This window comes from Anser anser (genome assembly GCF_964211835.1).
Source record: "Anser anser genome assembly, chromosome: 19".
Taxonomy (NCBI): domain Eukaryota; kingdom Metazoa; phylum Chordata; class Aves; order Anseriformes; family Anatidae; genus Anser; species Anser anser.
Genome location: NC_139740.1, coordinates 594,538 through 622,155, shown reverse-complemented (window position 1 = coordinate 622,155; position 27,618 = coordinate 594,538). Strand labels below are relative to the sequence as shown.

Below are 27,618 nucleotides of genomic sequence, written 5' to 3'. Positions count from 1 at the left end.
AAAATGAGAACTCCATAGAAAGAGTTAAAAATGACTGCGTTTTTCTCTTTCAAAAAATAAGTAAAAAAAATTACAGAATGTGTCCAAAATGCCTCTACTCACCGTTTGTATGTAATTGAGGGGAGATGTGAAGCCAGATTTCAAGACAGTGTAGTCTTAACTAGTCTTAAGCTAAAGCAGAGAGATGCCTATGAAGGTCAGTGGTAGGCTTCAAGAAAGCGAGTGACCCGCTGGGTAACTTCTTCAGGGCAGTACTGGGTTGTTTCCCATTGTGTGTGACCGTAATTGATTTTGAGCGTGGTTGTATTGTTTTTAAAATACGATTCTAATTCTAACTTTGACTCTAAATGTCATTTAACATGCCATTACATCGAAAAACACCTGTGCAAATATATCGTGGAAGAAACAAATTAAGATGGACTAGACCGGGCTTTTGTATTCATCCTGTGCGGTAAGACTGAAATTTCCTGAGGTAAGATAATGGATTTCAGACAGAGTTGATTCTCTTGGACTTCCAACCTCTGAGCGGTCAGTCGGCATCTTTGTCTGAGGCTCTTGCCATTGCAAGGAGGAATTTTGGAAATGAGGGGTTTACTGTGACCATGGTGCAGTGAATTGCACGGTTACGTTGCACTTGTCAAGAGGAAGAGCGATGCAAGTAATACTAGGATAAAAGTTTTCTGCGTGTGCTGTGGAAGGGAAGAGCCATTCTTGTCTTTCCGGTTTTGAATTTGAAGCGTTATCTTCTGCTTCTCTCTTAAAAGGCACCTTTTTTTTAAAAGGCACCTGTCAGGCCTCTTTATGGAGGTTACACTGTGGTCAACAGCAGCAGAAGCTTGTGTGCTGAACAGAGTTGTGTGTTGTTTGGAAGCTTTGAGTTCCACTCTGGTTTTTTTGTTTGTTTGTTTGTTTCTTTGTGGGTTTTTGGTGGCTTTTATTTTTTTCAGGGGCGGGGGGGGGAGTTGTGGAGTAGTTTTGAACATTTCTGTGGGATTTGACAAATCAGATTTAAAAGTTAATGCTCATTTTATAGTTCATGTTCAAACAGGATGGTTAACTGTCTTGTTTGTCTCACAGAGGGTCCAACACCTGTGACCAGTAGCAGTGCATCTGCATTTTCTGCTCCTTCTGGAGAATTTCTGGATTTAGACAAATTCAAGAAGCCTGAAGGAAGCTGGGATTGGGAGACCTGCTTGGTTCAAAACAAAGCAGAGGCCACGAAGTGTGTAGCCTGTGAAAGTGCAAAGCCAAGCACCAAAGCAGAGCTCAAAGGTAATCCTTAATGATTAAAACGAGGATGCATATTCTGTGATTTATTTTTTGGTTTGCTCTGATTTTTTTTATTTTCTTACCTGTTAAGCACAATTATTTTTTCCTTTGAGGTGTGGCAAAATTATTCGTTTTTCCTGTAGGAATATTGCCTAGATAACATCTGTTTCCACACTTTTCCCCAAGAATAAGTTTATCCTTTTTAGAGAAAAGCTTTCATTAATGACGTGCTTGTTCTTTACATGCCCTACACGTTGTTCATTTGGAGTTCAGACTAAAAACATGATCTTTCAAAGAAGTTCGTATACTTTTTAAAGCCAGGTGGTGTTCAGAAAACACAATTGTGAAAAGTTTTATGTAGAGAGGAAGCATGGGGTTTTCTTGTTTGTTTTACTGTTTGGTGGGTTGTTTTTTAAACAGTTTTGACTGGAAAGATCAGGACTAGAATGTAGTTCAAACCTTCATGTACTTCAGGTAAACAGAATATCTTTTGTCTTCACTTGTGCGCTTATGTCCATCAAGTAAGACCTCTGAAACCATACTAGAAAAAATCTGCGGGATTTGATATGTTCATGTACTAGAGCTTTAGAAAAAGTTTAATTCCTATATGCAGCATGTCTTCTGTCCTGGTTATTGATACGTACGCAATTAGTAGCAATCCCTTTTTTGATCTCAACACTAGGTTTAGACAAAAAATTGCGACACCTTAAGGAACCTGTCCTGCATCTCATACAAGCACAGAAGTTGCAGTGTCTCAATGCTAGCAGTACAGTTGGTGGTAAAATCTTTAGTAGGGTGAAATAGAGGCCTCACACTTTTCAGAGAAAAAAAGAGATGAGAGAGAGTATCTTATTCCCACGTACTTGCAACTATGCTGCAGAGTGTACTGCTGTTACTCTAGTGCTACAAAGGTCCAAAAATCACTGAACAGTTATTAGCCAGTTTTGTATTCCTTTAATTTGTTGAAAGACTGCAGTAGAGGATTGAAGTTTTTATTGAGGATCACTGTGTGGAAAAATTCTGATTGTTAAATGTCATTTGTATGACTTAAGAACCACGTTTTGGAGTACAGAATTCAGTATTAATTCCAGAAGGGGTAAGGGAAAGGACATTAGCTAGTAATCCCGAACAAAAGCAGTGTATAGAGCTATACTGATTTTAATCGCAGTATTCTTACAGTTGGTCTGTTACTGAACAGATATGTTTTGGGGAGATATGGTGGCCAGGGAGGCGTGTGTGTTTGTGTGCTTCCTCTTCTAGTTAAGGTTCTGGGGTTTGGTTTAGTCAGGAAAATTCGATGAGGCACCTTGTGTAAAAGGAAATGTTAACCAGCATTTTTCAACACGGTGTAGTCCCTTAAAAGTGTCATAGATGAAAAGAGGCCATAAACGCTGGGGGAAAAAGTTAGTGGGAAACTGAGAGCAGGATCACATTCAGTAGTGAGAGAGCAGCAGCCTAGGGAAAGCTGATGAATGACTGTAACAGATAGTTCTATTTTAAGTGTAAAACAACACTCAGTACTTTATAATGGTGGTCTTACCAGAGGGTTCTTCTCCATGGCTCCTAAAAGCACGTCTTGAAGGCATTCGAGTGCAGTGAACTTAAGCTGTAAGAGTTGGGCTGGTAAGCTTGGCCTGATTTGAAGCTGTAGGCACGGGGCTATAATTTCTGAACAGGCTACAAAAGAAACTGTACCACTGTGCTTTTCAGTGCTCCGTTTAGCAAAGCCATCAAATTGTTGCAGGCAATTGATGTTGTTCTTCTAAGAGCACCTGAAAGATATTTTTGTTTGAAGAGTTCGGAGGTACCGGTTAATACTGGTTCAGATAATTACAGCCAGCTCTTGGTGTTTGTGACCAATAAAGTTTGTGGCTCCAAAAGGAGTGGGTTAGTGCTAACTGATTAACTGCTGTATATGCAGAAATATGGAATCTGATTACTTACGCAGAGAGCACTTAAAATGTATTGTTTTGCTGGCTCTCAGTGAGTTGCATCTTAATGCTACCAAGGAATAAGCTTTTTGCTCCTGGCCCAAGTTTTTTAATTTGGTGAAAGCCTTTTCTGTGCACGTGCACATGCCAGAGAGGTTGCTTAAGTAATAGAAGCTATAGTAGCTGCTATCTTCTGTTTTTTGTAGAAGACAGAAACTGAATTCGTTAGCTTTGTAACTGTTATGCATACCAGAATTGGTTTTCTCCCTTTTGAAAATAGTAGAGGGTATGCCTATGTCAGATTTGGTGAGCAAGGTGATCAGATGAGGGCACTGCAAGACTGCCAGAACGCACCAGGTCTGGGGGGAAAAGGAATCCGGCTGAGCATAGGAATTTCTAAAAGGTAACCAAGGAGTTGTGCATTGATACAGTTATTCTAAATAATCAGATTCTTGTAGCTCTGCCTTTGGAAAGTCTGTGGCCCTTGCTGTAGTGGCTGTACACAGGATGCAGTCTACAAAACCAGAAATGCAGAAGTCCTATGTTTTGACTCCCTGGATTCATCAACCTGCTTCAGGATGGCTGGGGGAATCCAACTGTTAAGTCTAGCCAGACAGCGCAACTTGGGCTTAGCTGCCATTGTAACCAGCCTTGTTTCTCAACAGTAGCAAAGTTGAATGCATTGGAAAATATTTTCAGGTTTGGGCCTGCATAAGGTAGAAGGGACAAGAAGTGGTTTTATATGCTAGGGAGTTCTTGTTCTTAGAGCTTTCCCTCTAGTTTGAGAGAAGCACATAACTAGTTTTACAGTGGGTTGACAGGAAAGAAGTGGGGGGGAAAAATGGGAACGCAGGGAGAAAGCCAAAGGCGTTATTACTAGAACAGGTTTAGAATGCTATTCTTTGCTTTTCATGAGCTTAGGGCAATGGGGAGTTTAAAGCTTAGCACTTCCTGAGAGGGTTTCTTACTCTACCGGCTCAGTTCTATCACTTATTTAAGGCAATTCAGGTCTCTGAACGGTTAAAGAATTGATACCAAATTTGATGAACTTTGATCCAGGATACTGACAAAACAGGACTTCATATAAACAATTTCAGTATGTTCATGAGGTTAGCTTGTGCGTTCTGTTAAATAGTAAAAAATGACACTTCTGTTTCTGTTTACCTAGCATAATTCTGCAAATGTTGCCTCCTTCTGCTTTAGAATGGAAATGCTCTTCTCCAAGAGAGCACTGTCCAAACTTCTTTGCCAAAATTTTTTGATTAAATTAATATTGTTTTATTTTGAAAACAAGAATAAGCCACAAACATGTTTTCTTGCTTCGGCTATCCAGAAGAACGTCAACAGTATTTTCAGATTTTCCTTCCCTACACAACTGTATGTAGGAAGAGTGCAGTTGGAAGCAGAAGACCTAAGGTGATGTATCTTCTGTTTGTTTACTACAGTAACAAGACAATGGATTACCTCTTTATTAGAACTTGTGTAGCTTTGCAGTATTGAAACAAATGTAGGTATTAAAATACACATCAGTAATACATTTCTGAATGGCTGAGTACCGTGCTCTCTTAGCATTGAAATACCCAGCCATTGGATTAGTTTGTCCCTCATGTTTGCTGAGTTTGGAAGCTATTTCAGAATGCCTTCAGCTTGTATTCTTCCCCAAAAGCATAGAACTCACTTCTCTGCATCCCCAATTCAAGTCAGAGAAACTGGACACTGCAAACACAGGAGGTCTGCCTGTACAGAATCAGTGAAGACAAGTCTAAACAGCGGATTTTTTTGAATATGCAGCTGGGTTATCTGAATGTTCTTTATGCAGTGTACCTCAGTTTTAGTACAGATAGCACTTGTCTTGGTTCTTGTCATTAGTCTGAAGCTGCCCCTGAGAAAATCTTGAAAGGGAAAGTAGTGAAAGCTAATCAGCTGGCCCTTTCTTCTTAAGAACCAGTGTATTTTGTAATTCTCCCACTAATAATAAGGCGTCACGCTGGAGAATCGCGATTGTGTTGTTAAGCAAGACTGACTTCACCTGAGCGGTATAGTTGGCAGCTGTTGAATGTTTAATGGACTTTAAACAAACAAAAAAACTGAGCAGGTGGAGGTAGACATGGCAAACTGACAGGCGGTGTCAGATGCTTCTTTGAAATGGATAATCTGACTCCATTCACTTCTTTCTGGAAATAAGATCTAGTAATTAACCAAACAAAAGATAGAAGGGTTAAGACTGCATCTTTAAAGCAGCTGTGCTTGATAAATGTCTCTGGTCTTAAATCAATCTTTAGCAAAGCACAGAGACTTAGCAGCAGCTTGCTTATGCCAACGCTAAAAATACTTGATGTGTACAGGTAACCATGTCAAGGCTCTGGAGTTAATCCATGAGAACAATTCCTTCTGGTATTGGCAAAGGTGAGGATGCTTGCTTCTATAGAAATGAGGTTTTGAGCTGTGACTTAAGCTGTCACTTAGGTGACTGTTTAGGAAAGCTTCCTTTTAAGTTTTGAAGTATGTAAGCTGACAAATTGTTTAAGTTCAGAACTGGGTTTACAGTTTCTTGTTCTCTGACTGTATGCAACTTCTCATGTTTCAGACTGAAAGCAGAATTGCAGCGGTACCAGTCATACAACTATAATGCTTATTGCCAAGATTACCAGAACTACCACTCGCAGAGGAGTTACGATGCTTACGCTGACTACAACTACAGCTCCTATGCTCCCTATGACAGCATGCAAGCTGTTGGAGACTGCTCTTTAGGAGATTCTTTAATGGCTCCAGCTGTTTTTGAGGTAAAGATAGTGCACGCTTGCTGTAAAGAAAATATTTCACAGATAATATGTTGTACAGATTTGTGTGAATCAGCAAAAAGAATCCGAAGTTGAAAACATGCTTTCTGCTTAGTGTGAAGTTAAAAGAGCAGATTCCATTCAGAGGTGTTTGTATTTAAGTGCTTAAATAGTAAATCCATAGAATTAGTGATTTATACACCATTATTTGTTCACGCATACCAAAGAATGGTTTTGACAGCATAAATGCGTACGCTTCTTCTGTTCCTGTTCTTCTGATTTGCTTTGCTTAAAGCAAATTAAACAGTTGTTGTAAGTGGTCTTATCGTGGTCAATTTATTAGTTGTGACCTCCGGAGGTCCCTTCCAACCTGTACTGTAATATTGGCTTTCTTCTAAAAATAAGTAGATAAAATGCCATCTATCCTTGTAGTTGTAGGAAGAAGGAATGGGTTGAGACTGCAGCACTTTGAATCTGTGATGCTTTCTGAAATGAGTTATGATTAAACTTAGCCTTTTCTGTCTTTCAGGAATCTTCAGTTATGACTGCAATCGGTGATGACCTAATTACTGACGGTAATAAGGGTTCTATCATTGTCACTTGAGTTTAGCCATCCTTGTGCCTTTTAACAATACAAGCCAACCTCTACTGGATGAAGAACATCTTGAAAATTCAGCTGAGGTCAAACCTCTGTGGGGTTGATCTGCAATCAGCTGGGGTTTTAAAGCTGATACAGCATACACTGACCGCATCAAGTAAAACGGGACACTGTCAATGCTTCGCAGCAGGTTTCTTGTACCTGTGCCTTCATTCCCATTTGAAAATGGTCTAATACAGAATTTTGTTCTTTGTATTGGTTCCGCTAAACAGATTTTATATTAGAAACTCAGTAATATGCAAAAGCTTTGTTCTCCACCCTGAGGTAAAAGCTTATGTTGCAGATTCCAAAAGGAGGATTCAGCTTGCACTTACAAATACGGTACAAAACATATTTGTGTCCTGGAAGGTTTGCAAAGTTCCTCACGTGGAGGCATTTTGTGTTAGTGTTTAGAAACTATCCTATGTAACGTGTATTGCCGTAGAAGTGAATTAAATGACTCTTGAGAGGGTTTCATGGCTGATTATCCGTAAACGTTATCTTTACTATCTTAAACATTGTCTTTGTCTTTATCTTGAAAGACAGTTCTAGTCCCAGCCTTCTAATATAAAAATTCCCAAAAGTTGGAGCTGTGAGGCTCAAAATTTTAGAGGACTAAATACCTCACTAAAATTAGTAGATCTAATAGCTTATTACACTTAGCTTAAAATACATTTTATTAGCCATTTCACGTGAAGTTTTTTTGTGCGCATGCCTCAGATTTGATACTTGGACTTACCAGGCTTTTATTTTCAGATCCACAGCTCTACTTGGATGTTGATGAAATGAACAGACAATTCACGGAGACAAGCGAAGAACTCTACGATTCACTCATGAATTGTCACTGGCAACCTCTGGATACGGTCACTTCTGAAATCCCCTCTGCTATTTAAGCGTCTTCTAGAGCATGACCGTTAGGACCAAAGTGCTAAAACTACATTTCTTCTACATTATTCTAGCTCATAAGTTTTAAAGCACAATGATAGGTTGGGTTTTTTTTGCTATGCTTTTGACAGTTTCTGTAATCTTTTTGTTCATCACTCCCTTCTTGGAGCATCATGAAGTCATGTAAATATTCGAGAAATGTAAAGAGGTAAATGGGGTCTAAAGATAGACTTGCCTGTGTAAATAAAAAATTTGTTTCTGCAAACCTGCCAGCAAGGGATTTTACTTGTACCTGTGTGCAGCATGTTCTCTTCCGGCTTATGGAATTTAACAAGGTAGTAAGGGTATTTCATCTGTCTTTATTTTTATATGGGCATTAGGACACAAGCAAAATCTAGCTTCCCCTTGTTTTCCTGGTTCCTTAGGTAAGCGACAAGCCAAGCCTTTCATGTGCTTGCTTAGACTGGAAGTATGTATGGGAGACACTCACAGGCCTTGCTATGGAAACACCTGTGCCCACTTTTTCCTGCAGGCTGCTGGCTCTAACTGTACTACTGATACATGCTAGGTCAGCTAAAATTGGCTTATAAATAGGGTATGTTAAGCATATGGAAGTGTAGACTTCAACTGCCATAGCTACAAACATCCCGTGGAATGAGGATGATGTCTGCTGGCACTCTCTGCATCAGCATTCAGTTTTCCCTTGCCCTTCTTACTGTTAGACTTCTCAGCTGACGTTTTACAGCGAAGAAATTGCTACAACATAATCCGTGTTCTTAAACCTAAAAAAAAAAAATCTTGGAGAAAACAACTTGCTGGTTTTCCCTCCTTGCTGGCAAGGAGAAAAATAGTCCACCAGGAACAACAAAAAAATCCTAGTAACAGCTCCTTAAGTTATACCCTCTGCTACCCTCTCTGATTGCTCTGGTCTTCCTTCATTCGTGGTAATGAAGTTTTTAAAGCTCTGGTAGAAGGATGACAGTACTCAAGTCAAAGGAGATGAGAGCAATGAGGAAAGCTTTGCTTTAAGCTAGAGCAGTCTTGCGAGTTGCTGCCTTTATGCTGTTCTTATCTTGAAGGGTACAGAGTCTTTTCCAGTCATAGGGACTCCATAACCCTATGAGTATGGAGAAATAGTTGCTAATTAACAGTGTGTATAATAAGTAAGTGAGGCTGGAAACAAAAGAATATTCCTCCAAGAAAAAAAAGGAAGCAGAAATTACTGTACTTAATAGCTGGGGAAGCTGTTAAAGCTAGTTGACACAGTTCTGGTACTGCCGTGTGTGTTTTGGGGGCAACATAAACCATAATTGCTGTGATGGCAGGTAAGAATCCAATTCTTTTTTATGGCTTAGTGTAGTCAGTGAAAGCAGTGGTCCTAAGCTGCATGCTGTTCTTAAATGTAATGCAAATTCTCTTTTGTGACTCCTCAGTACTTCCAGGTTGCTTGTAGCTGATCACCAGCAACTGCTTCTGTTAGCTATTAGCTGTTGGGTTTTTGCTAGGAATACTTTCAGTCCTGAATTGAAATGATGACATCCTGAAACAGAAGAGGCTCTTGGAGTATTGTAGGAAGCACATTCTTCCTGGTTCTAGTGCAGGTGTAGACGTAGGAGGAGACAGAAGGCAAAGAACCTCACATAGGTGGAGGGGGTGAGGTGGCATCACAGTTAGAGCTGTTGCAGTTAACTCTTCCCAAAGCATGAAAGCAACGTGGCTGGGAACAGGGATTTGTTGGGTTGCTTCTTTGTGTGAGCCAGGGAGTCTTTTGAGGGGCAGATTAATAAGAATATGACACAAGGTAGAGGTGCAATAGATGAAGCAAAGAATTTGGGTGGGAAAAGGGTTGCTTGTACGTGTCTATGGAATTGTTTCAGGGGACTGAGCTGGGGCAAATTCAAGATAATAGATGCAGCCTCCTTGAATTTGGATGGCAGTGCTGAAGCTTCAAAACCTTACAAGCTTTGATGCCACTTCAATTGTAGTGCATAGCTGTGGTACTTGAGCTCAGAAGTGCAAACTGCACAGGATTTTTTTATCTATTTTCTTCAACGTGAGCAGCAAAACATCTTCCAGGAATGTGCCTGGGTGCTACCCTGCTTTGACACGGCTTGCTTTGCATCACCAAACACAGTAGTTAGGTTGCATCGAGTACTTTGTGGAAACATTCATTGTGTTGTCACCCAGAAATGGGATGCTACAGATATGTGTTGGCCCGGCAGTATCAGTGCTGGTTTTTGGCCTTTGAGAGGTTGGTCCATAACATGTGACCTGTGTAACGAGAGGCCCACATAGATTGGTGACTTCATTAAGTCTGATGCTGTGGTGGTGTGTGACCCAAGGCCCTGAACGTCAGAAAATCAGGCTGTGGCCACCTATTTTATGCAGACTTTGCCTATTAACAAGGTCTCTACACTGTACGTTAGAGACGTGCGCCTCCTTTTCCGGACTAGATAGCGAAAATACCAGTTTTGTAGTTCAGTGAATGAGATTGGTTGGGCTGTTTGTTCTCCAGAGCTGAAAAATGTTGGGAGTGTATTCTCTTGGAGTCCACAGAAATGAAAATGATGAGAGGAAGAGAACGTTGGTTGCAGCCCGCGTGCTGCTGTTATAAAGTAGTTCTCTGATGTCTTTTTCCCTCTGCTGAGACTTATCAGCCTATCGTCCTTTCCTGTTAGGAGCGCATACCTGGCTTGGGATGGTGTGCGCAGTGCAGATTCTTTACCGTAAGAGCACAGTGAATGCCAGACTTCTTCCTGTACTGCCGTGTTAACCGTGAGTCACAAATTCAGGAAGCAGTGATTGCATCGGAACTGCTAGAATGCTTTGCGGAGTCTTTTTACTGGGTAAACTTCACAGCTGCAGTTACAACTTCCAGCCTGTGTTAGCTGAACACATCGTACTGGTGCCCGCCATCAGTTTGACAAAGATGGGATTGCAGTAGGAACTTGCTTTTTTCCTTCTTTTTAATTAAACAAGTCTTTGAAGCAACTTTTCCAACACCGCCATACTTCACTTCTTCCAGTTATTTTCTGTTTTACTTAGCTGAAATGTTTTTTTTTCTTCCAAGCTTGAGGAAGTTTTCTACAAGAATGTCCCGTAATGATTTCATAAACTCTTTTCGTTGTACCTAGCTGCAACAGAGAGTGCTTTTATTCAAAAACCTGCTGGTTTTCTCTTCCAAGAAGTAGTGGGGTTTTTCCTATCTCTTCACTGATGGGAAAGGCTGTAGGACAGTAGCTTGAGGGGCTACTAATGCTGTCATCAGTGAGGCGGGAAAAGGCAGGAGTCCGAAACGGGTAAAAAGTACTTAAAAGGATACCAAAAGAGTAAATGGTACTTAAGCCGTGGATGTTTCTTTTTGCAGGGATGCTCTGGACTAACCGCTTCTTTCTAGCACTACCTCAAAGTAACTTGCAGATAGAACTCACAGGGAAGGTTGATCAAATGGTGATGATCGCTGTCATTCTGCTGGACACGCAGATACTTGCCTTTTGTTTTGGCTCATTTTTAATACCAATTAACTTCAGTGCCTCGCGTTAATAGACACCGTTTGACTGCATCGGCAAATGTTTCTGAGTCGTGAGTGTCATTAAAGGCCTGTCACCCTATGGAAATCCTTCTAAATAAGAAAAATGGCATTCAAATAAATAAATAAAGCAGCGTTTGAACTTATGAGCAAACCTAGCGTAGCTGCCTTTGACGCTGATCTGGAGAAGAAAAATCACGTTATCACACTACTATGGTTGCCTTAATAGGTTTGGTGTACATGAGGGAGGGAAGTATTATGTGATGTTTGCCTAGCTATTACATGGCCGATGCAGGAGGGGTTTTAGTCAGTTCCCTGAGCACGTATTGTTGCAGAAGTCGGTGATTTCACTGCCCAATGTCTGTTATTAAGGGCACGATTCATGTCCCGTTATCGTTTTTATTCTTTATTTATGTGTTTATTTTCTGGGGCGGCGATCTGTCACGATGCCCATCGTTCCCCTGCCGTGGGGTAGAATTTAGCGTGACGACTGCCTCCCGGACCAACGGGGCCACGAATCCGGCCTAAAACACTGCTTGTGCGTTGGTTGTCGGCGTGGGGGCTGTTGGTTGTCGGTGCGGGGGTATCGGTTGTCGGTGCGGGGCTTTTCTGACGAGCACTGTGGGCTCGGGGCGCCGTCCCACGCCCGGCGCGGTGCTGCGGCACACCAGCGGTCGGCGCCACGGCGCGGGGAGGCTCTGGAGGTGACTCCTAGCCCCGTGCTTACGGTGGCCGGGCCGGGGTTCATTATGGCGGCCGGGTCCTGAGGGCGGGAGCGGGAGGGCGGCGGGACCGGGACGGGACCGGGGCGGGGCGAGGAACGGGAGCGGCAGCGGGAGGGGGGGGCGCGCGTTCCCGTGAGGGGAGGGGGCGCGCGAGGGAGGGAGGGGGAGGGTGTGAGAAACACTCCGTAGCCAATAACTTGGGCTCAGGCGAGGAGCTCGGCGAAGCAGGAATTTATTCGCGATCGCAGTGGCGGGCGTCCCGTCCGTGCGAGGACTACCGCACACCAAATTTCCCTGGTGTATTGCCAAGCACTTCCCCGTGCAAGGGCTTACCATACACCACATTTCCCGAGACTCTTCCTTTCTCTCCCTTATCTCACGCTTCGTCCGTCTCCGGCCGCGCCCCTCGCGGAGCTGCGGAACCGCGGATCAGGACTCCACACTCGCTCCGTACAAAAGTACGTCTCAATCACACGGCACACAGAGTCTCACCCGACCCCCAAGGCAATACTTCCTATTTCTTACCTTGGTCTGTGCACAGAGTTACCGGATCAATTCTCAAAGCCGGAGTGCCTGCCTTCTTCCCTTCCCCACTCCTTCACGGATCCTGCCTCTTTCATCAGTCTCGGGCCCTCTGTCAGCTCTCCGCAGAACCGCCGCCGTCGATGCACAGGACCGCTGAAATCAGCGGGGCATGCCTTCCTGCTGCTGCGGCGGTGGGGCTCCCCAGTAGGCGACTGGCTCCCGGACGAGCCCCCAAATTGTGAGAAACACTCCGTAGCCAATAACTTGGGCTCAGGCGAGGAGCTCAGCGAAGCAGGAATTTATTCGCGATCGCAGTGGCGGGCGTCCCACGAGCAGGAGCGCCCCTGCTGGTTCCAAAACCCAGTTTATATACTTTTTGATGACGGGACCCTCCCCTGTTTCCCCGCTGAGGGGGTGATCCAGGCTCACAATCTGTCTGATGCTTCCCAGACAATGCATGGCCTTCAGTTGCCGGCCTGTTAAATTTCGAATTTCTTTCGACTTTTTTACTGGTTGAAGCGGTAATGGTTCTTCACTTACCTGACTTGACTCAACACCGTGATTTTCCCCGAATTGTTCTACGGAGTCTGGTTGTCTGCATTTTACAAGGTCGCCTGCTAAGCGTTCTTATCGCTGCAAGCACACCTCGATACCCCATTCCTTACCTTTAAACAACGTAACTCTGCAAAAACAACATTTTTATTCCCACGAGGGGCAGGGCAGGCCCCGCGGCGCGTGGCGGCGGGGGGCGGGGGGGCCCCGTGACGGCACCGAACGCGGGGGGGGGGCGGTATGGCCTCGGGCGGCGCGACCGGTAGCGGCGCGACCGGCAGCGGCATGGCCGGCGGTGGCAGGGCCGGTGGCGGCGGGGCGCCGGGCGGCAGCCCAGGAGCCCGATCAGGAGGAGGAGGAGCAGGAGGAGGAGGAGGAGGAGGAGGAGCGGCCGGCGGCAAGGTGAAGAGGCGGCGCCACCGTTTGGGCGCCGCGAAGCCCCCCTGTGCCAGGAGCAAGCGGGTGAGGAGCGGCCCCCCCACAGCGGGCCCTTCCCCCTCAGCCCACCAGTTACCCCCTTACTTACCCCCTTACCTTACCCGCCCCTTTATCCCCTTAGTTACTCCCTACCCACCTCCTTACCCCCTTAGTTACCCCCTCGACCGCTTAGTTACCCCCTTAGTTACCCCCTCGACCGCTTAGTTACCCCCTTAGTTACCCCCTCAACGGCTTAGTTACCCCCTTAGTTACCCCCTCAACCGTTTAGTTACCCCCTTAGTTACCCCCTCAGCCCCTTACTAACCCCCTCAGTTACCCCCTCAGCCCCTTACTTACCCCCTTACCTTACCCGCCCCTTTATCCCCTTAGTTACCCCCTACCCACCTCCTTACCCCCTTAGTTACCCCCTCAACGGCTTAGTTACCCCCTTAGTTACCCCCTCAGCCCCTTCCTAACCCCCTCAGTTACCCCCTCAGCCCCTTACTTACCCCCTTACCCCTCTACCCAGCCCATTACCCCCCTCCTCCCCCTCCCCTTCACCCCCAGCCCGCTGCCCTCAGGACCCCCAGTGCCACCCCCAGGGCTTTCCCCGCTCCCTGCACCCCTCCTCAGCCCATCATCAATTCTCTGAACGTTACCTGCCAGGCTTTGCTTCTCGTTTGTGCTGTAGGGTACAGCAGGTTGACGGTGAAAGCGGTCCGTCAATTCGGGGTGTGAAAATCCCCGTGCTGGAGGGGGGACGCGCCGAGATCCCTCCCAGCAGCTCTTTGCTAAGAAATGTCAGGACGCCCAGAGAGATGCTCTGGAGATGCCCTCTGCACATGTTTGTTCAGCCAAAACCTCTCCGCTATTAAATGAGCAACGTAGCTGAGGGGATTGATTATCATATGCAAAACCAAGGGAGCGCTACGCATGGATAGCTGCTCAATTAGGTTTTTATCACTTGCAGAAATGCCAAGTCCCTTATACCACATATTGACAATCAATCTTGTCCATCTAAAGCTGGCCTGGAAGGGCAATGCAAACATTCCCCACGCTTACAGAGCAACCGTTGAAACCTCTGGCTTGAACAGTGCATTAATGTTGAAAGTGCCATAGCTTGCGTGTGCCGACACTGTGTAGCTAACTGATAAACCTTACACGTGGATTAAAAATAATCAGTGGAGATGGTTTTCTAACTTTTCCATTGTCTGTTATCTCTGCGTGTTTTCCAGTAGGTTTATTTAAAGAGTGTGCCAGAGCAAACACGTGCGTGGGGATATCTGGGGGATTCTGCACAGAGAATGGCTGCTGCACATCCAGCGCAGATCAAATTAACAGTAACTTATCGGGGAAGAATTTTAATGATCTGATAAATAGACAAACTGATAGGTGTTACATGTGTGCATTTATTATAGCAGTTAGCTTTGTAACCAGACGAATCGTGCAAATGTTCATAACGTAAAAGGACGAGCTTTGAGCAGATAGCTTGCTTAGAGCATTTGTCAATTAATTTCAGTTTATTTTCAATATCATGTCCACTCTGCAGAAGGTTCTGTGGCTTAATGTTAATTGTCTCTCAGTGATGCAGTTGGGGAGGCACGAAAGCGACCGATGCGATTTTGTGAGGTTATACCTCTGGTTCTGATCCCTACCCCGCTGTTTTTCTCATCCTTCCCCCTACAACTTTAGTCGATAAGTCGATTCTTAGAAATACTTAAATAGATGTGTTTTGTGTGCTTGTGATCGTAATTACAGCCCACCAAACCCTCTGTCTCTTACCATTAAGCTCTGAAGGTGCCTGGGCACTGTAGACAGTATAGTTAGCAGCTTCAAAGTTCCTGGGAACTAGTCCTGGATCTAATTTACTTTTTTTTTTCCCCCTGCCTGCAGGAGGGATGATTAGCAGGATGCCTAGCTCATGATTGTCAGCTTTCTGGATATTATTTTTTATTATTAATTTTTATTATTAATTATATTCATTTATATTAATGTATCTTTTATTTAACCGTAGTTCCTGGGGCTTTCGGTCAGGTGGGAATTCTCCGATCGTACCCGATGTATGCCGCAGAGTCAGTCTTCTACAAAATACAGCAACAGCTTTAGAAGGCTCTTGCAAGAGGAGGTGCTGGTGCTATAGCTATAGCTGTGTTTCTTCCAGGACATCTTCTGGGTTAGCCTGAATGTTGAGAGCAGAACTGTTTTTTGTGCGTATAGTCACTGCAATTCAGCATTACTAAAATTGAAAATATTTAGAGTCACTGATTTTAATGGGTAGTATGGTCCTGACTGTCGCAGTAGATAATTGCTGAACTTCTGGTTTAGTTGGTTTTCACGGGAGGGTGCGAAGAGGAAGAGTCCTGGAACAAGTCTGTAGGTCAGGAGCTGTTCAGGCGTAGAGTTTCGTGATAGCCTTGCAGATTGACGACCTGCTGGTGAATTTTGGCAGAGGTTTCAAAACTTTGAACCTTGCCAAGGTCACTTGGAAGTGCAGACAGTGATAGGTAGTTGTAAATCAATCTTAGGTGAATTTAGGTTTACCAGAAGTGTAGCGATCCTATGCCAGGGATCAACCTCGTCGTCGTCTTCTGAATATTTGCTGTATAATATCTGTCTTCAAGGTCCGTGGAAGGTGGTATCGCAGCATATGCTGTTGACTGTGTTTCTGTAATTAAACAAGTGTTTTTTCTTTCAAGCAGGGAATAATTAGCAGAATGACAGAAACGGTGAAAAATATTGTACCGGCCTGGCTGCAGAAGTATTTCAATAAGCGTGAGGAGGAGTGTGTAGACAGAAATGAATCTGCAAACCAGGAGGAGACTCCGGTAAACTATCATCACGATTATTCAGATGAAGATACCAAAATCGATGAGAGATTCACGCCTGAACCAGCAGGAATTAGTAGACGAGGTATGTGAAAAATCATTTGGAATTCTGGCCATCTGTATTTATTCACAGATTTCTAGTTTTGAATCTGAATTTCAAAAGGAAATTGGAATGAGGGTTTTGACAGAATGAAAAAAAAAAACAAACAATCAAAAAAGTCGAAACAACTGTTTGTGAAACCGTCTTAGCTTTAAACTGTATACACAGTTACGAAGCATACATCTTATGCTCTTGGAAGGCATCAGTTAACTTTAGGTACTCTATTAGCCAGGTGCTAAATGCTGAAAATAAGTCATTTGCAAGTGTGCTGGGTTGCATTTTCCATCTTTTAAAAGATATGGAATGAAAATCTGTCTAATTGCCTAAGGCAATTAAAAAAATTAATTTGTTTTGCAGTCTTCGAAACAAAAGACTAGATGCTAGAATGGCAGAGGAAAATTCCGTCTCGTGTCCTGAGTTTGTTTGTTTTGTTTTGTTTTTTTTTGTTCTGGGCTTTGATCAATTTAGTAAAGTTCCTTGTTAACTTGATGGTGAACTGGGGAACTTGTGCACGGATGTGGTTTATGAGATTATTATCCTTAAAATATTCAATAATTTTAAGGTCTACGCGGGGGGAGGGGGTGTCTTTGAAAAGGTATTTGACCGTTGGCAACGAGGTTTGCAACTCCTTTACCTCATGAAAGATTAATTTGTCTTATATCCAGTGCCTCTCACTGTTCCTGTAGTCCTGTTGTATAAATTTGCATCTATTCTTATTTGAGTTTCTCTTAAATTAGCTGTTTTGGGGAAGTCAGCTTTTAATAAGTAAAGAAGTTTTGTCTGAGCGTGCGTAGGTAACCATAGATAATGTGGAAAGTCAGTTGCTTCTGTTGTTGGCAGAATCAAAAAATAAGGAGGAAATATCTTTGCCTCCAATCTCATCTAATTGTAAACAAGGAGATTGATGGCTTTCTGTGTAGCTGTAGCTTGGGAATGAGTTTGGAGAAAAGAATAGAGAAGGTCTTCGTGACTGAGGAACACATGTTGGCTTTCCTATGTAACTGCGTGAAAGGAGCTTTCAGTAAGAACAGCTGCACTGCAAGCTTGCTAACTCCAGGAGATCAGGAGCAGGTGGACACCCTGGAACCTTTTGCAGCTTATGTTGCTGTCCGTGGGTGTCGAATATTATGCTTAAGAATAAGATTTTTTTTAGCAAGATAGACTTCAAGGCCACCTATTCCAGGCTACTGGCATTTTTTGCAGACCCTTTGCTTCAAGAGGGAAAAATGCTCATCTGGTTACTTGGGTCAACATCCTTGTCCCTTGGGTCAAAATCCCAATAGTTAATGGGTAGGAGATGATGTTTTGCCTCTAACGTGAGCTGATATGGAAGAACTTGGGAAAAAAGTACTGCAAACGTTCATTTTCATGTTGTGTATTCAGATTAATGTAACCTTTGTTCCAATATTATGGAAGCTGCAGTGTTATCTGTAATTTACCGTGTAATCTCAAATTTTGTAAAGCTTATTGCAAGCTGTACATGGGAGAAGGAGTATATATGTTTGATTTAGTGAACGGCCAAGTCAGCGTTAGAGCATTTGAGCACGGGGTCAGAATGTGGTGTTGTAAATCCTCATAGTTAACTACTTCTGGATGCAACATTAATACTGTGTATCGCAAGCAGTGTTGTTGTTGTAGCCAGACAGTTAGATGCAACCGTATCTGGGTGAGGAAGAAGTTAAATTTGGCTTCTCTCTTTTTGCGCTTAGAACTTGGCAATAGCATGGCTGTCGATAGGAAACAGGTTTTGGCTTCTGTGAGCTTGTCTATAGCAAAGCTAATTATCTCCCTGTTCTTGTCTAGAACCATCCACAAGTAGATCAGCACTGAACTTCCCAGTTGTGTTAACAAGGCCCTCTCTTCATCGGAGCCGTCTGAATTATACCATGCTGGATTCTCCTGTCCCACCTTGTCAGCCCTCGACATCTTCTATATTTGGCATTGGCAGTCCTAGGCTGTCCTTGATAAAAGAAATAGAAGATTCTACCTCTCAACAAGACGATGATAACATCTCAACAACCAGTGATTCCTCCTCTAGAGCATCTGATGAAGGTGATTTTTGTGTTCTCTGTTTAATTGACTTTTTTTTTAATGTGAAGTACCTTGCGTTCTTTAATATTCCACATCACCTTAGTAAATAAAATAGGTGAATGTCAACTTTGGATGCGAGAATTAAATTGAATTTTTAGTGTTTTAGAAGTATATAATCCTATCACCTTTTTAATAGAAGCGTGCTTTGGAATACGTTTATGATACCCTGATGTTAGAAAGAGTCAATGCTGAAATATACACGTTCAGCTAGGTTATATGTAAATTTTGAACTGGGACGGTAGGAAATCAGGCTGACTTGCCGTAACTTGACAACTAGGCTGATTGTCTAGAAGGAAGAGTGACTCAGAATATCTAACAGACAGCTGGTTAAATGTGAATAAGTGCAGGTGACAAATAGGAACACGAGATGTTTTCCTGTGTTTCAGCAAGAGAAGATAAAGAAACTACTCTGTCATAAGCTATAGGCTGTTTTTTGACCTTTCTTGGTAGAAGGCTTCAGCTGTCAATACTTTTCATGTCTTTTGCCAAATTCATTGAGGAAAGCACACCATTTTAAAATAAAAAATAAGCATCGTGTCGATGTAGGTTGGTACGTAGGTCTTCTCGCTGAAAGGGCGAACAGCAGGTTTGCAGCTTTTTCTAGTCCCCCATATAGACAGGGACTGACGTGTGCTCAGCAGGTTTTCCAGAGAACTTTTGTACAGCTGAGTAGTAGAGTAGAGTTGCTGGGCTTTAGCAATATAACCTGAGTGCACTAGAACTTTCTGGTGTGTCTTCGTAAAACATACATGGGCAGAAGATCGTTAACTCTTAGAGCAGCCTTTGGGGAATCTTCCAGGTTTAAAACCTGTGCGATTATGATCTGTGCTGGCCTCCAGCCTTTTACCAACACAGAAAAAAGCTTTGTCCGTACAAATGCACTGATGTTTATGCGGTCCTCTTTTATCTTAGCCTGAAGGAAAAAAATATCTGCATTGGAAGCACAGTATTAACTTGGTAAGATTGCTGAAAACTACTTGCAGCTCTGTGAACAGTTTTCAAGTTTGTAGGTGATACTTGGTTTTCAGTCTGTACGTGAAGTTGATCTATTTAAGGAAGCTGAAGTCATGCTTATTTTTCTGTATTGAAGAACTTGAATTAGTGTGATCTTTATTGTTAAAGTTCTGTACGTACGAGAGGCATTTACATCTAGCATACGTCATTTTGGCAGATGTTGCAGTTTTAAAAAATACTTCATCATCACTGCTCTTGCCCGCAGGAGCTGAAAGAACTCATTCCCTCTCGCAGCATTCTGCAGCTAGCTCTAAGAAACCCGCATTCGGTTTATCTGCTTTTGGAGGACTGTGTCCTGTAAGTACTGCACAGTATTTCTTTTAATCAGTTTGAATGTGTACCTGTTTTTCTATCCACCTATCGTACTGTGTTTCCGTAGGCACGGGGAAGCACATCTGTTTTTAAGCAAAACCAGCTTGGGTTTTCTCCATTTTACCCCGGAAAGACGGCCTATGGTGGTGCAGCTGTAAGATCAAGGCAGCGAAGAACGGAAGCTTATCGGGTATGACAAAAGTAGTGTAGTATTAGTAGTCAAATGTAGTAGTCAAACCTGGCTAATATTTATCTGTGGATCTTCTTTTCCAAGCATGCCTACATTCATGCTATGGATATGTTGTATAAACCTGCAGTCTTTGAAAATATCTAAAATCAACTTTGCTGATCCTTTGTTCTTCTGGTACACAGAGGCATGCAGGACTAAATGCAGTCTCAAGATAAGCAGTAACATGCTTTCTGTTTTGAACGATTCATATAGTTCTTGGAGAGAGTTATTTGCCCCCAAGTGTTCTTGGAAATAGCAAATAAAAACTGCTGACAACTCTGATTAGCTAGAGGTGAATCGAAAAGGAAAGTCAAGTCAGGTTTGGTAGGAATGTATTTAAATGAAAGTGACTTTTATCGATAAATCAAAAGGAATTTTAAGAAAATGAAAACGCGGGTTTGCTGGCTCTGTTCTGACAGTCCATTTCTGCAACGGAAAAAGGGCAGTACAAGTACCTCACTTACGGGAAACCTTGAAACCTTGTGGTGCAAAGCTGGGAACCCTCTTTGGTCGGCTATTTTTGTTTTTTACAATATTACTGCATTATGGTAAAAAGAGAAACCAAAATACTAGGCTTTTAAAGGAGAGAGTAGCTTGCTTCTTGCTGCTTGCTGTGAATGACAGCAAGGTACTAGAGAGTCCAGCGAAGGGCCACCAAGAAGATCAAGGGACTGGGAGCACCTCTCCTCTGAGGAGAGGCAGGGACTGCTGGGCCTGTTTAGCATGGAGGAGAGGAGGTTTGGGGGGATCTTATTGGTGTATATAAATACCTGAATGGATGGTGCAAAGAGCATAGAGAGCCATTGTGTTTTCAGCGGTGCCCAGTGCCAGGTCAAGAGGCAACAGGCACAAACTGAAACGTGAGGCTCTGTCTGAGCATCAGGAAATGCTTTTGCACTGTGCGGGTGATGGAGCCCTGGCACAGGTTGCCCGGAGAGGCTGTGGAGTCTCCCTCTTTGGAGGTCTTCAAGAGCTGACTTGACATGGTCCTGGGCAACCTGCTCGGGGTGGCCCTGCTTGAGCGGGGGGGTAGACCAGGCGATCTCTAGAGGTCACTTCCAACCTTAACCATTCTGTGGTTCTGTGAGTCTCACTTGTGTTTTTACATGCTGCGTGGTCTGCTTCCTGTCTTCACATCGTGTGATAAGCACAGTGTGGTTATATGAGGGGTTTAACCTGGGAAGAAAAAAAGTCACACCAAAGGAAGTTTTTGACTGATATTTGAAGTTGGGTGGTGCAAATAAACAGTTTACTTTTTCAGTGTAATGTTTAGATCTGTTACAGTTTAAATCAGATCTTTATCTTTTAAGACAAAGATTTGCAGCCAACTTTAATCTTGGGGGAAGGGAGGAAGCAAGAGAGAAGTAAAACTAGTTCCTGGTTATGATTGTATACACTGATTTTAAGATGGTACACTTAGACCATCGTGAAACTCTGAGGTCTGTGTTGTTACTGAAAATGCTTTCTGTACCACAAGCCTTTTCTTGAGTTCTGTTTCCCTGATTACTGCTTCGGAGGCCTTAGCAGTCCTAGCATCATCCGTCTTGACCTTTTACAAGTACGGAGTTCTTTTATTGCTCGTGCAACAAGCACGTGCAAGATGCACTGAGGCCCAAGGTAAACTTCATTAAACTCCGAATGTATTCTCTTCTTTATGGCTTAAACTCCCAGTGACTGCATTTTTCTCTGTCATCAGAATATATTGATTGTATCATCAGTGTAGCCTTGGGACGTAAAATACATGCCTCTTTAGCTCAGAATTGACCATTGTAACACTTAAAATGCTAATTTTTCAGGCACAAAGGAGAGCGAAAGCTAGACAAGAAACTGTGCGGTCCCGCGCTACGTTAAGTACCTCAGCACGGCGCATCTTGGAGGCAATGGAGAAGCTGTCAAGCCCTTTGTTGGTAAATAGCACTTCTTTTAATCTGTTTTTGCTTCATGTGTTTATAAAACTTAGTAAATGTGCCATCAAAGCATAAAGATAAAACTATTCTTCCTTACGTTGTGGCCGGTTTAATTTATTGCGCTGTTTTTTCAACAGGATGCTAAAAGAATGGCATCTGTTTTGCCGCTGTGTTGTGTAAGTTGACCATGAACCCCCACATTTTTGTTGCAGGGAACCCTCTCTCTCAGGAAAAAAAAAAATGCCCTCTAATATTTATGCTTTGTTTTTTCCCTTAGCCTCCGGACATAGATAAACCGGATATTACTGACTTCCAGTCCAAACGAAGAAAGGTAAGAACCAATAATGTCTTAAGCTGAGGTAGATAACTTTTTCAATGCTTTATCACTATTAGAAAAATTTTCTCAAACCTCAGTGACAACATAGACATCAAATCAAGTTAATATTGGCATGTATCCACAATAGATGATGGGTTGTGAAGATTACTCAGGTTAAGAATTATGTTATCTTTGTAAGTTGAGAGCAACAACTCTAGAACACACCAAGTCGTTTTATCTTGTCCCCCAACTTGGGGTGAAGCTGCATATTAAAATTCCTGTTGAGGCAAGTTTGCTCTTGAAGAAATGATCACAAATAGAAAAATACTGATTGAGTGGTCATATAGACTTTGTACAGACTTCCGTGTTCATTCGGGCACAGAAAACTAGTTTTTGTGCTTTTTATCACCATTCAAAGTAAAGAGGAGGAAAATTGTTAATTTCCGACGCTATAAATCTTACGCTCCTAAATTCCTATTTGGAGGTAGCACAGAACTGGTGATAATGCTGTGGTAAAGCATGATTTCCTTTCATTTTCTTTAAAAAATGAAAACTAGTCATCTTTTTTTGATGACTTTAGTTAGGGGTACCATTAAACTGCAAAACTGTACCAGGCACAATAGCTCTTGGTGTATTAAATGCCTAACTGGGGGAATTAATATTTTTCATTTTTACCTTTAAAACCAGCGATGAACCATCGTTGGAGTCTGATAAATTTTCCATAAAATTAAATGGGCATCTCTTTCTGCGAAAACATCTGTGTTTCCAGTATCAGTCTGAGTGTACAAATGACCACTTGTGAAGTGTATGGGCTTCTTAGGCTGCAAATCAAAGTGGACAGTAATACTGGTTGCTTATTGCTTTTAACTCTTTCAATCTCTGTATTGTTTAGCCAGCACAATCTCCATTTGGTAAAGTTCTAAAATGAATGTAGCAGCAACTGCTTAGTTTTTAGGGGGGTAGAGGTTTTTTTTTTCTTTTTCTTTTTCGACGCTATAAATCTTAACGCTCCTAAATTCCTATTTGGAGGTAGCACAGAACTGGTGATAATGCTGTGGTAAAGCATGATTTCCTTTCATTTTCTTTAAAAAATGAAAACTAGTCATCTTTTTTTGACGACTTTAGTTAGGGGTATCCTTGGGCTTATTAAATTGCAAAACCCTTAAATGACCACTTGAAGATCAGGTGACTGAAGGAAATAACAAGATGTGCAAACTTTTCATCTTCTGTTCTAATGAGCAAAGGGACAGTGTCTCAAGAAGTTTCTGTGCTAATTCCTTGATTGGATGGATGTATAATTAAGTTTACAATCACTTCAGAGTTTACAAACATCTCAGATTTCCTGGACCATCTTTTCACCATCTGCCAAATTACAAGGGCATGGAGAAGTGAAGTATATCATAAATATTATCCAAATAACTAAAACCAAATCTGGTGTGAATTCTCAGTTATATTATAGCAATACACCTGTGATAAGGCATTAAGAAAGATCTGCCAGATTTGCAACAGAGAGCCTGAAATTGTCAGCCACTAAATGAATGTTGCACGCAGCTGTCAGTGGGTGAAAGGAGATAGATTGTCTATTCATAATACTAGAATTCATAATGGTGGCGGGAGAAGGGTAGCCCGCGATGAGAAGCAATTATTTGTTGAGGAGACGATCGTGTGTTTTCCTGCTAAAGTGAACATGCGGTTGACGGAACACTTGTGCACTCGGGCTAAACTTCTGCAGTGGGTAGCAGTGATGTGGTATTTTTCTTATTTCAAGGAACTGTACCAGGCAGAATAGCTCTTGGTGTATTGAATGCCTAACTGGGGGAATTAATATTTTTCTTTTTTACCTTTAAAACCAGCAATGAACCGTCGTTCACTCGAAGTAGATTTGTGAACTTACATAAAACATGTCTTATTCAAGGTTTCAAACTGAATGTAATATTTTTTAGAAAGATGTATTTTTGTATACTTTAGAGAGAGTGTGAATCCTATTACTAAGAGCTGGGAGATACTGTGAAATTAAAGCTGCAGCGTAAACAAAAATTTCCTGTTGGTATTGATTTGAACAATAGCATGCTTCCTAAGACTGTATTTTCTGATCCTTAAGACCGCAGGCGGAGCCATCGGTAAATCTTGTAGCCTTTAGGGTTTGTTTTCTGTCTGACAGTTCAGTTAAGTCAGTTTTGCAGAACACGCAGTGGTCTGTGTTAAAAATTAACTCTGGTCTGTGAAAATGCTTTGAAAAGGGAAGTCAAACCCACTACTTGAAGTGCATCTAATGCACATGTAAAGCATTGGATCATATTTTAATGAATGAGATTATTGTAAGATTGACAAGTTGTTTTTTTTTTGAGTGTGTTCTATTGTTTGTGTAACTTTGAAGAGGGAAAATGTAGGGAATGTGAAGCCCAGAAGCCTGTATAATTAGTTGCTTAACACTTCGAATGTTAAATTAATGAATTAAGCTACTAAAAAAAAAAATCACAGTGTGGGCAGAGGAAAAGATAGGAGCATATTCTAGGAACATGGGTTATTTTAATTATGGTAGCATGAATTATTTTGTCTATGAAGCTAACTGCCAAATTTTGAAATGGAATTCAGTCAGACTTTGGCTACTTATATATAGCTTTATGGATTTCGTTACTGGTTTTCTGGTGATTTCCCTCTACAAGTTGAACGGTCTTCAGAATTTTCAAATTGTATTCACTGAGTGCCAAGACCGATGGGGGGAGGTTTATAGTTCTGTAATTTGTTTTCATCAATAAATATTGGAATTAATTTGGGTGGACATAAGGATAAATTGATTGCTGTTTCCCTTTCAAAGCTGGAATCCCAGAATGCATTCCAGCCTCCACCTGTTAAGAGACTTGTGACACCAACAGTAAACCGTCAGCCGATGCGTTATACGCGGTATTCTGAACCATCACCGACTTCAACTACTCAGTCCAGCAAAATTTGCCAGAGAGGAGACACAAAGTACCAAGTGAGTACATTTTTGAGTCCTTATGTGCCTGTTTTTTTTTCCAGTCTTGGAATGTTTCTCAAACCAATTGTTATCCTATCTTTGCAAAAAGTACTGATAGTATGTTTGAGGCGAGCTTTAAGGCAGTGGGAACCATTGTGAAATAGATTGAGCTTTTATGGATTTAATTCTGTTTTTGGAACACTCAGTGTCTTGTGGTTGTTTTCACGATGTCATGATGTGCTATTGAGTCATCCTGTTCTCAGTGAAAGAATATTAAAAGACAGAAATGTTTTCCTTTTATATTCTCATGTACACAAAGCTGTCACTGATGAAACATGCTCGTGTTCTGTGTAAACTATTCCAGGTGAGCTATGTGCTCCAAGTGAGAGTTCTGACAATGTGCTGAGTTATCGGTTTTGATTGCTTTGGAGTAGATGGAGTCTAATAAATTTTCCATAAAATTAAATGGGCATCTCTTTCTGCGAAAACATCTGTGTTTCCAGTATCAGTCTGAGTGTACAAATGACCACGTGTTAAGTGTATGGGCTTCTTAGGCTGGAAATCAAAGTGGTCAGTAATACTGGTTGCTTATTGCTTTTAACTCTTTCAATCTCTGTATTGTTTAGCCAGCACAATCTCCATTTGGTAAAGTTCTAAAATGAATGTAGCAGCAACTGCTTAGTTTTTAGGGGGGTAGAGTTTTTTTTTTTCTTGTTTGTTGATAAATGATAGAAAACAGAAAAGTATGTCCCTTTTACGGGGCTGGTAAACACAAGTTTTGATGAAAACTCTCCCCCCCACACACACAATTTTTGTCATTTTGTTTAAAATAATTACTTTCTTTGTTAGAGGATTTGACAAATTTGATTTAGTGTTCTATCAGTTTGTCCTCAATGCTGAGTGAAGCAGTGATGCTTACTTTAGCCCCAAAATTTAACTGAACTGTACCCACAATGCTGAATTAGGGAACAACGTTAAGTAGGTGAGGTGTATTCAGTGCTATAAAATTAAAAATAAATAAATAAAATAAAAACCACAAAAATCCACATGAAGTGGTTGTTGGTACTTTGTGTATTCTGTACATATTCAGCTAAGTCTTGAACTAAACTTAACTTGCAGGGGATGAGAGAGAAGACTTTGCCTGCAGAACAGCGAGCAGAACCATCTGAAAGGTATGACATCTATTAATTTAAAACTTACTTGAAGAAAGAAAGAAATCTCCTTTTTCAGTACGGTCTGCACCTGAAAGGTGGTGACAGTTCTCAGTAAAAGGAATGGGAAATCCAATGAAAATTTTGTATTTTGAGGGAGCTGCAAAGTCTGGATTGTGTTTGAAGATCAATAGAACTTTGAGAAAATTGTTGTTTTTATGAAAGGAAGGAAGATGAGCAAGAATAAAAGTACTGATACACCACTTTTTATCCCAAGTTTATCTTCTGAGTAGGATACGAAGATGGGAAACAAGGCACGTTATAATGCTGTATCCACAGAAAGGATCTTTGCTATTGGAGGCCTAATTTTTTCCTTCTACAGGAAATATGGCTCATTTTGTAGTTTGACTAAATCTGTAGCGTTACAAATTTTGCTTTGACAGATATTTCATGGTTTATAACTCAGTTTACTTATAACAAAATAATTTGTCCCTCCTAATGTTCCCTAGGGGAAAAGCTATTAGTTTTAGCTATTTAATTGCTTGCAGTTTGAAAGCTCTGTCCTAATGGGATGATTCTTTCTGAAGTATTCTTTAGAAGGTGAAGTAGGGGAAGTGAGTTACAGTTCAGGAGGATGTTTATTGATGTGTTTTTTTCTTTATTTTTTAAGCAAAAACATGGAGGAAGATTTATGATTTATTATTCTTTTTTTTAATACTCCTTTCATGATGAAGTTAATTGTCTGCTTTGAGTTCACATGAAGACCATGTGTTCTTTAGGATCATTTGAGGCCAAATGCTAACTCATCTCTAAAATAAAAAAAATCCAGCAGAATTAATTGAATTTCTTCTTGAGGAGACTGCTTTGTGTTATACTGCTTTCTTGGTTTAGGTCAAATGAGTTATCCTCCAGATAATATTGATGGCTTTTCCTTCTGGGCAAATGGTGTTTTGGGTAATAATGCTTGAGTTAAGGGACTTTGCACTCGGTTTTTAGGGGGTCGCTCTTTTCAAAGAACAGTAGCAGGGAATTTTGTTGTCTCTATGCTCATCTGCCAAGCAATTCTTATGTGACCATGGGCATTCTTTGGCTTGCAGAAAGAACTCAACACTTTGTTTTGGCATCTAAAAGTTGGACTTCACAACAACCACCTTTTTAGGGGTGGAAGCGACTGGCTTTAAGGTTCTGGTACAGGTGCAATCAGGTGCTGGGTTTTAATTATGTTTTTTTCAAACTGTTCTAAATTGTCTCTGTTAGAACTCCTTTCTACTTCTCCATTTAGGAAGGAGATACAGAAAACTCACACTGCTTTTGATTTCGTTCACAAAGTTTATTGCAGTGCCCTACCTTTTGTTTGTAGAGTAGGTAGTGGTGGTAGTGTTTTTTGTGATGCTGGTCTCTGTTGGGTGCCATGTTCTGGAGCAGGAGCACCACACTGATCTGCTGGCAAGAGTCCCTTTGGAC

General features: G+C 41.9%; 1 protein-coding gene across 1 annotated transcript; it reads left to right on the top strand.

Annotated features, from left to right (window-relative positions):
• The first annotated feature begins 5,624 nt into the window (after positions 1–5,624).
• On the top strand, positions 5,625–7,728 carry LOC310883927 (uncharacterized protein C6orf52). Its single transcript, XM_083805016.1, has 3 exons — positions 5,625–5,983; positions 6,510–6,555; positions 7,374–7,728. Exons 1-3 carry the CDS (start codon positions 5,924–5,926, stop codon positions 7,508–7,510), a joined length of 243 nt encoding a protein of 80 aa, XP_083661142.1. The 5' UTR covers positions 5,625–5,923; the 3' UTR covers positions 7,511–7,728.
• Positions 7,729–27,618: the final 19,890 nt, after the last annotated feature.